Here is an 8,748-nt window from a genome sequence, read left to right on the forward strand (position 1 = left end):
ATTCTTACATATGATCTAGGTAATAAGAAATATGCTTATCATTTTAAAATACATATTTTGATTAACAAAAATGACAGTTTACATGACTTTATTGGCCTTTTTCCTAGTTAGATTACAGATTAAAACCCAACTCTGCTGAGATCTAAAACCTCTGTCATTCTGACACCTTTTTTTTTTTTTTTTTTTACTTTTTTTTTATTAAATCATAGCTGTGTACATTGATATATTCATGGGGCATCATTCACTAGCTTCACAGACCGTTTACCAAGTTTCACATATACCCTTGTAAAATGCACCGCTGGTGTCATTCTAACACCTTAATGGTTTCCTAGATCTGGAGTTATGTGGACACCTTTTCACCCAGCCCAAGCAGTCTCTGAAAGCCGAGTCTGAGCTCATGAATCCTGAGTGCATAGACCATGGGGTTGAATGCAGGGGGGATGACATTGTGTAGTACATTAAGGAGTACAGGGATAAGGAGAATCTTCTTCTCTGCAAGGTGTGTGACAGACACCACAATGATACCTGTATAGAAGAAGAGGATGAGGGTGAGGTGGGAACTACAGGTGCTCAAAGCCTTGGACATTACTTCTGCTGAATTGAGCTTCAGCACAGAGTGAAGGATTAGAGCATAGGAAGAAAATACCAGAACCATATCACTCCCAACCAGGATCCATGCTAGCATCAGTTGGTAAAATTTGTTCACAGTGATGTCATCACAAGCTAGACTGATAACCCCCAAATTAGAGCAGAGGCAGTTGTCGATTTCACTTCTGGAGCAGTAACTTCTCTGGGCAGCTAATGTAGGTACTGGGATGGTCAAGAGGCCATTCCTTAGCATCATGAATCCTGTGGCTTTGAACACAAAAGCTTTAGTGACTGTTGAGGTGTATTGAAGGGGGTGACAGATGGCTAAGTATCTGTCCACTGCCATGCAGAGGAAGATACCCGACTCCATGCAGAACAAAGAGTGGATGGCATAGAGCTGAGCAAAACACTCAGGGAGGCTGATGGCCTTGGCATCAAACCAGAAGATGGCCAAGATCTTGGGCATGATGGTCATGGCCAGGCCAACGTCTACCCCTGCCAATACTCCCAGAAACTGGTACATGGGCTCATGTTGAATGGTGATCATGATGAGGACGTTGGCATTGAGAATTAGGAGGTAGAGCAGAGCCAGGGGCAGGGAGAGCCTGTGCTGCCACTCATGAATGCCTGGGAGCCCCATCAGGATGAACTGGGAAATCTGGAGTTTAGAACTGTTGGTAACACTGGTGGAGGTGTCCATGGTATAGTCTCAGTGTCTGTCTATAAAACTAAACAGAAGGAGGTTTGTTTAAAGGTTCAACTGAGATTCCTGGTAAGAGCTCCTCAGCAATGTTCATAAATGACCTTCAACTTTTTTTGGCTTCTGGAAATATTACACAGAGGAGCTGCAAAAAAGCCAAACTAAGTTATAAACAGAAGATAGAATAGCTCTGTGTCATCACTGCTTGTATGTCTCATAACTACATTGAAATATATCAACAATAAAATTGTCACTAGTAGATAAAAAATACTAATATTTGGTTTTCTTCCATTTTTCTTCCCCCCCGCCCCAGATTTTGGCCAGGGGTGCATTTGAACCTGCCACCTCTGGCATATGGGGCTGGTGCCCTACTCCTTTGAGCCACAGGCACTGCCCTTCTGTTTTATTTTTAAACAGTTTACATGGTTACAGGGAAATAATCTCGTATTTTGCCTTTGTCTTTTACAAGGATATTCTAAGGCATAATATAAAAAGTTATTCCATGGATAAATAAGTGAACCAAAGACTTTCCAATATCATTAAATCTAATCTTGACCCTCCTGATCAAGAGTGAGACCCTGTCTCTACTAAATATAAAAATATTATCTGGGTTCTGGGTGGCACCTGTGGCTCAAGAAGTAGGGCGCCAGCCCTATATACTGGAGATGGTGGGTTCAAACCTGGCCCTGCCCAAAAACTGCAAAAAAAAAAGGAAATGAAAAAGTAAAAGTATTAGCTGGGTTCTGTGGCACATGCCTGCTTTCCCAGTTACTAGGGAGGACAGGACAACCTCTTGAGACCGAGATTTTTAGGTGGCGGAGAGTAATGATGATGCCACTGTACTCTAGCTGTGCAATAGAGCAAGACTCTGTCTCAAAAAATAGTAATCTTAATGTTAAATTTTGCTTTAAATTTTTATATTTGGCTATATTTTCAAACTTTACTGGCTAATATTTTTCCCTTAAAGATTACTTTCTTTGAGTAGAATTTCAAAAGTGATACCAAAGTGATATATATAAAGGATATAACCATGTCAATATTTTTTTATAGAATTATAATTTTATATCAAGATATGATATGCAAGATAAACATTCAAATATAATGAAGAAGACAAACAATGAAAAGTACCTCCTGTGTTTGGGCCTCCTAATCCTCTTTCCTTTTCACTAGAGGCAGCCAGTAATGCTACTTTCTTGACAATCTTTCCAGAGACGGTTTGTGCATGGATAAGAAAAAAAAAAAAATATATATATATGACAAAACCAAATGTTGATATATTGATAATACCACTTTTCCCTTTTCTTTTTTAACTTAATATTTTAGAGACTGTTCCATATCAGCATATAGACAATCCTCACTGTTGTTATGTTGCACCATTTTCTACCACTCAGATGTTTTATATTTGAATTTTTATTTATTTTTTATTGATATGTAGTACATAATAGTTGTACATATATTTGGGGTCCATGGTATAGTTTGATACATGTATACAATGTGTAGTGATCAATCAGTGATTACATGATCTACTACCTCAAACAATTATCTTCTTTGTGTTGGGAACATAATAATTTTTCTCTTCTAGCTATTTTGATATATGCAGTAATAAATGATTGTTAATAATAATTTCCCTACTGTGTTATCAAATATTAGAATTTATGCCTTCTATCTGACTGTATTCTTAAATTCATTAATCAACTTCTGTTACTCCCCCTTCTTCCTTTCCTGGTAACTATCATTCTACTGTCTATCTCCATGAGATCCAAATTTCAGCTCCCATATATGAGTGAGAACATACAATGTTTATCTTTCTGTGCCTAGCTTATTTCATTTAATATAATGACCTTCAGTTCCTTCATGTTGCTGCATATAACAGGATTTTTTTTAGAAAGCCTCTAGAACTCTAGCTTCAGTATAAAGATAGCTAATGCTTTCTTATAAATGGTCTTTAGTAGTTTAGGTGATTTGATATTTATTTCCAGTTCTTGATTTTTCTTTTTAAATAAGACCTTGTTGATTAATTAAACAAAAGGATCTCCTGCTTTAACATTTCCTTCAATATTTAAGGAGCACCTCCTGTGTGTCAGACTCCATGGGGGCAGGGATTTGTTGGCACTTCCCTCTGGCAGGAATTTCTACCATCTTCAACATGTCCAGAAGAGAGCTGAGTCTCTCTTTTCTAAATTGCAGGCTCTGTCTCTACACAGGTGACGATCTTGAGAGAGAAAGAATGCCAGGGCTGGAAGGACCAAAGTAAGGAGGCAAACTAAGAAAGTCAAGCAAGAAAGAGAAAGAGAGGCAGAGGCAACCAGGAGAGACCCTGAAACATAAATAGAAACCTTCATCTCCCTCTCACCTCTGGCTTCTTGATTACTCCCAGCTAGGAGGTCCAGGAGAGCTCGTCTCTGAAAGGAATAGCCTTCTGAATGGACCTGGCTTCTCTTGCTGCTTGTGTTCCTCTGACTACACCTCTCTTTTATGCCTTTCTTGCTAAGAGAATATCTCTTCCTTTCCTCTTGGGCTTTGCTTATTGTACAAATTGGAGTCCCAAGAAGCCCTGACCCTACCTGATACTCCATAGGTCCTCCATGAGGCTTTCTCTTATTTTTTTTCTGTGTGCCCAATGAAGTGGTGTAGTTCGCAACTGCCCCAAATAACCCTCAGTGATCTTTGAGGCATATTAAACTCAACACAGGGAGCAGAATTACTCAGGCCCTAGTCTGACTGTATGATCTTCTCTGTTTTAGTGAAAGTGGGGAAAAAAGTATCCCCCTGCTGTGTGAATTCCTGAATATTGGCTGCTCTCCCCCAACACACATACCTCCCTTCATCATCTTCAGGGGCCATTTCTAGCATATCTATTCTCTGGCTTTATGTTTTGCCTCCTCTTTTCTCCTGGGTTTTCTCTCCTATTTATGCACATATATAAAAATGCAGATGCTTCCTCTGCTGGTTATCTCCTCCAGCCAATTTCCACCCTGCTCTTTACTCTGAGAGGTCAAAGTCTATGGCCTCTGCTTTATGGTTAAATTTGGCCAGTGGGAAATCTGGGAGATGCCAGAAAGACAAATTGAGGGATTTATTTCTCTGACTCTCTTCCTGCTGGCCCACTGTTTGGCAGGGTCTGTGCTTCTCTACTAAGGGCCACTGTTTCTAGCAGGTGGTTCCTACATGGCTTTTGTCATTATTGATAGGTGTTTCTTCTTACTGCTCCTCAGGTTTAGGGATGACAATGGCTTATAAAAGTAATTTTTAAATTGTGAATGTTTGAGGTGTACAAGATAATATTTAGATATACATAGTAAAGTAATTACTAATAGGCAAATTAACATACCCCTCATGTCTTTTTTTGTTCAGTTTAATGTGAGGATACAAACCATTAGGTTACAATGTTATTTGTATTTGTTAGGTAGCGTCCCTGTTGTGGTTGTGTCCCAAGGTGTGCCATATATATATCTTACATTGTGCACATTAAATGGGAGCATTTCAGTTCCTTCCCTTCTCCACTGCCCTCTCTTTCCTCCCTGCAACTTGAATTGATTTGAGTTTTTCTTTTGTGTGAGCACATATTAGATCATCTACTAGCTTCATATTAGTATTGAGTACATTGGATACTTGCTTCTCCACTCTTGTGAAACTTTACTAAGAAGAATGTGGGCTTAGCTTCCATAGCACAGTGGTTACGGTGCCAGCCACATACACCGAGGGTGGCAGGCTCGAATCCGGCATGGGCCAGCTAAACAAAAATGACAACTGCAACAAATAATAGCCGGGTGTTCTGGCAGGTACCTGTAGTCCCAGGTACTTGGGAGGCTGAGACAAGAAAATCGCTTAAGCCCAAGAATTTGAGGTTTCTGTGAGCTTTGACGCCACAGCACTCTACCGAGGGTGACAAAGTGAGACTCTGCCTCAAGAATAGTGAAACTCTGTCTCAAAAAATAAAAATGTGTTTCAACTCCATCCAGGTTAATACAAAAGGTATAAAATCTCCATCTTTTTGTGGTTGAATAGTATTCCATGGTATGCATATCCCACAGTTTACTAATCCATTCCTGCTTTGATGGGCATTTAGGTTCTTTCACATCTTAGTGATAGTAAATTGAACTGTGATAAATAATCTGGTGCAAATGTCCTTATGATAAAATGATATTTTTTCTTTCTGGGTAAATGCTTACTAATGTGATTGTGGTATCAAATGGAAGGTCTAATATGGGTTATTTGAGGATTCTCCATACTTCTTTTTTAAGAATCTGTATTAGTTTGCAGTCCCACCAATGGAATAATATTGTTCCCTTCTCTCTACATCCAGGCCAGCATCTATAGCTTTGGGACTTTGTGATGGGGGCTAGTCTCACTGGGATTAGGTAATATCTCAGGGTGCTTTTGATTTCCCTTTCTCTGATGATCAAGAACTACGAACATTTTTTTCATACGTTTGTTTACCATTTGTCTGTCTTCTTCAGAGAATGTTCTGTTCATGTCTGTTGCCCTGAGATAGATGGGAATTATTTGCACTTTGTTTTTTTTTGTGGTTGATTAACTTGAGTTCTCAGTAGATCTTAATTATCAAGCCTTTGTCAGATTTGTAACATGCAAATATCTCTTCTCATTCTGAACATTGTCTATTTGCTTTAATTATTGTGTCTTTAGCCATGTAGAAGCTCTTCAGCTTAATTAAATCCCATTTGTTTATTTTTGTTGTTGTTGCAGTTGACAGTGAAGTCTTCTTCATAAAATATTCCCCCAGAGTGACACATTCAAGAGTTTTTCTCACACTTTCTTCTAGGATTTTTATTGTTTCATGTCTTAGATTTAAATCTTTTATCCATCTTGAGTTAATTTTTGTAAGTGATGAAAAGTATGGGTTTCAGTCTTTTATATGTGGTTATCCAGTTCTTACAGTAACATTAATTGAATAGGGATTCTTTTCTCCGGTGTATGCTTTTGTTTATTTTATCAAAGATCAGATGGTGATAAGAGACTGGTTTCATCTCTTAGTTTTCTATTCTGTTCCATGTGTCTGTGTGTCTGTTTTTATAGCAATACTATACTATTTTGATCCCTGTGACATGTGATATAACCTGAAATCTGGTAGAGTGATCCTTTGGCTTTGTTTTAATTAATAATTATTGCATTAGATATTTGTTTTTTTTTTTCAGTTTCTGTATAAAATGAAGAATTGTGTTTTCCATTTCTTCCAAGTAAGATGTTGGTAATTAATGGAGATTGCATTAAATCCGTAGATTTTCTTTCAGTGTGTAGACATTTTAACAATGCTGATTCTTCTCAGCCAAGAACATGGTATATATTTCCATTTGTTAATGTCTTCTGCTATTTCTTTTCTTAGGGTTTCATAATTCCCTTTGTAGAGATCCCTCACCTCTTTTTTAGGTATTCCAAAGTATTTCTTTTTTTTTTTTTTTTTCTTTTTAAGTCACTGTGCAGGGAATTGTGTCCTTGATTTGCTTCTCTATTTGGCTATTATTGGCTCATACAAGGGCTACTGATTGTGGACATTGATTTTATACCCTCAGATGTGACTGAATTCCTTGATCACTTTGAAGAGTCTTGTGGTTGAGTATCCAGGGTTTTCTGAGTATAAGATTATATCTTCTGCAAAGAGTAAGAGTTTGATCTCCTCTGTCCCCATTTGGATGCCCTTAATATCCTTCTGTTGCGTGACTACTTTTGCTAGGACTTGGAGAACTATGTTGAATATTAGGGGTGATAGTGGCCATCCTTATGTGGTTCCTATTCCAAGTGGAAAGCTTTCAGTTTTACTCCATTGAGTATGATATTGGCTGGGGGTTTGTCATAAATGGCTTCAACCATTTTAAGAAATGTGCTACTGATGCCTATTTTCCTTAGTGTTCTTGTTAGAAAAGGATGCTGAAAATGCTTTTTTTGCATCCATTGAGAGGATCATATGGTCTTTGTTTTTCATTCTATCTATATGGTGAATTACATTTATGGATTTGTATATGTTAAACAAACCTTGCATCCCTGGGATAAAGCCTACTAGATTGTGATGTATAATTTTTTAATGTGTAGCTGTAATCTATTTGATAAGATTTCTTGAGTATTTTTGCATTGACATTGATTAGAGAAATTGGTTTGTAGTACTCCTTTTTAGTTAGGTCCTTTCCTGGTTTTGGTATCAGGGTGATGTTTGCCTTTTAGAACATGATTGGGAAGATTATTTCCTTCTCAATGTTTTGGAATAGGTTGTGTAGTAAAGATATAAACTCTTCTATGAAAGTTTAATAGAATGCTGGTCTGAACCATCTGGTTAGGGCTTTTTTGTTGTTGTTGAAAGCTTTTTTTATTGTTTCTTCAATTTCAGTGCTTGATATTGGTCTGTTCAAGAGATCTATTTGTTACTGTATATGTCCAGGGAGATTATGTGATTCCAGGTATTGGTCCATTTCCTCCACATTGGCAAATTTCTGGGCATAGAATTATTTGTAGTAGTCAATGATAATGTCTTGCATTATCTATCCTGTGATATCTGTTGTTATTTCCTCTTTTTTAATATAGCTTTCAGATTATTCAAGAACTTACTTTTCTATTTCCAGTTAATAAAAGGTTTTTCAATTTTATTTCCCTTTTTGATGAACCAGATTTTTGTTTCATTAGTTTTCTGAATGATTCTTTTGCTTTCAATTTCATTTATTTCTGATTTCATTGTTCTTATTTCTTTTCATCCGGTAGGTTTGGCATTGGTCACTCTTCCTTTTCCATTTCCTTGATATAATTCATTAAGTTGTTTATTTGTTCTCTTTCTGTGTTTCGGATGTAGGCCTCTACTGTGATAAATTTCCCTCTTTAGGAATGTTTTGTGATTTCCCACAGGTTTTGGAAACTTTTAGTGCCATTGTTGTTATGTTCAAGGATTTAAGAATTTCCTCCTTTATCTCCTCTATCACCCAATTGTTATTTCTGCATAAGATTGTTTAGTTTCCATGACTTGGTGTGGGGATGACAATTTTTGTTGGATTTGAGTTTCATCTTTATTGTCTTGTGGTCTGAAAACATACAAGCCATAATTTCACCTATTTTAATTTCATTGAGATTTAATTTGTGTCATATTATATGATCTATTTTGGAGTATGATCCATGGGCTGATGAGAACAATGTATATTCTTTTAATTTGGGGTGATATGTTCTGTCTATGTACACTAAGCTCAATTGTTTTAGGATCACATTTAAGTCCTTCGTTTTCTTTCTATTTAGAGTATCTGTTCAATTCAGTGAGGGAGGTGTTAAAGTCCACAGCTATTATCTTGTAGGCTATCATAGAGTTCAGACAAATTAAGGGCTATTTCTTAAACATGTGAGCATTTAAGTTAGGTGCAGAAACATTTAGATTTGCAGTATCCTCTTGTATTGTCCCCTTGACAAGTATGAAGTGACTATGTTAGTCTTTCTTAACTTGAGTTCCTTTAAATTCACGTGTATCTGAA

The 8,748-nt window shown here is 37.1% G+C and overlaps 1 protein-coding gene across 1 annotated transcript; it reads right to left on the minus strand.

The window, feature by feature from the left end:
- Positions 1-340: 340 nt before the first annotated feature.
- Positions 341-1,288, minus strand: LOC128564420 (olfactory receptor 56B4-like). The gene has a single exon (XM_053559902.1). The coding sequence runs from the start codon at positions 1,286-1,288 to the stop codon at positions 341-343; it is 948 nt and encodes a 315-aa protein (XP_053415877.1).
- Between the last annotated feature and the right edge of the window lie 7,460 nt (positions 1,289-8,748).

The sequence above is a fragment of the Nycticebus coucang genome, chromosome 14 (assembly GCF_027406575.1).
Source record: "Nycticebus coucang isolate mNycCou1 chromosome 14, mNycCou1.pri, whole genome shotgun sequence".
NCBI classification, from domain to species: domain Eukaryota; kingdom Metazoa; phylum Chordata; class Mammalia; order Primates; family Lorisidae; genus Nycticebus; species Nycticebus coucang.

Coding starts and splice junctions, on each gene's coding strand:
- LOC128564420 (XM_053559902.1), bottom strand. CDS start 1,288: ATGGACACCTCCACCAGTGTTACCAACAGTTCTAAACTCCAGATTTCC.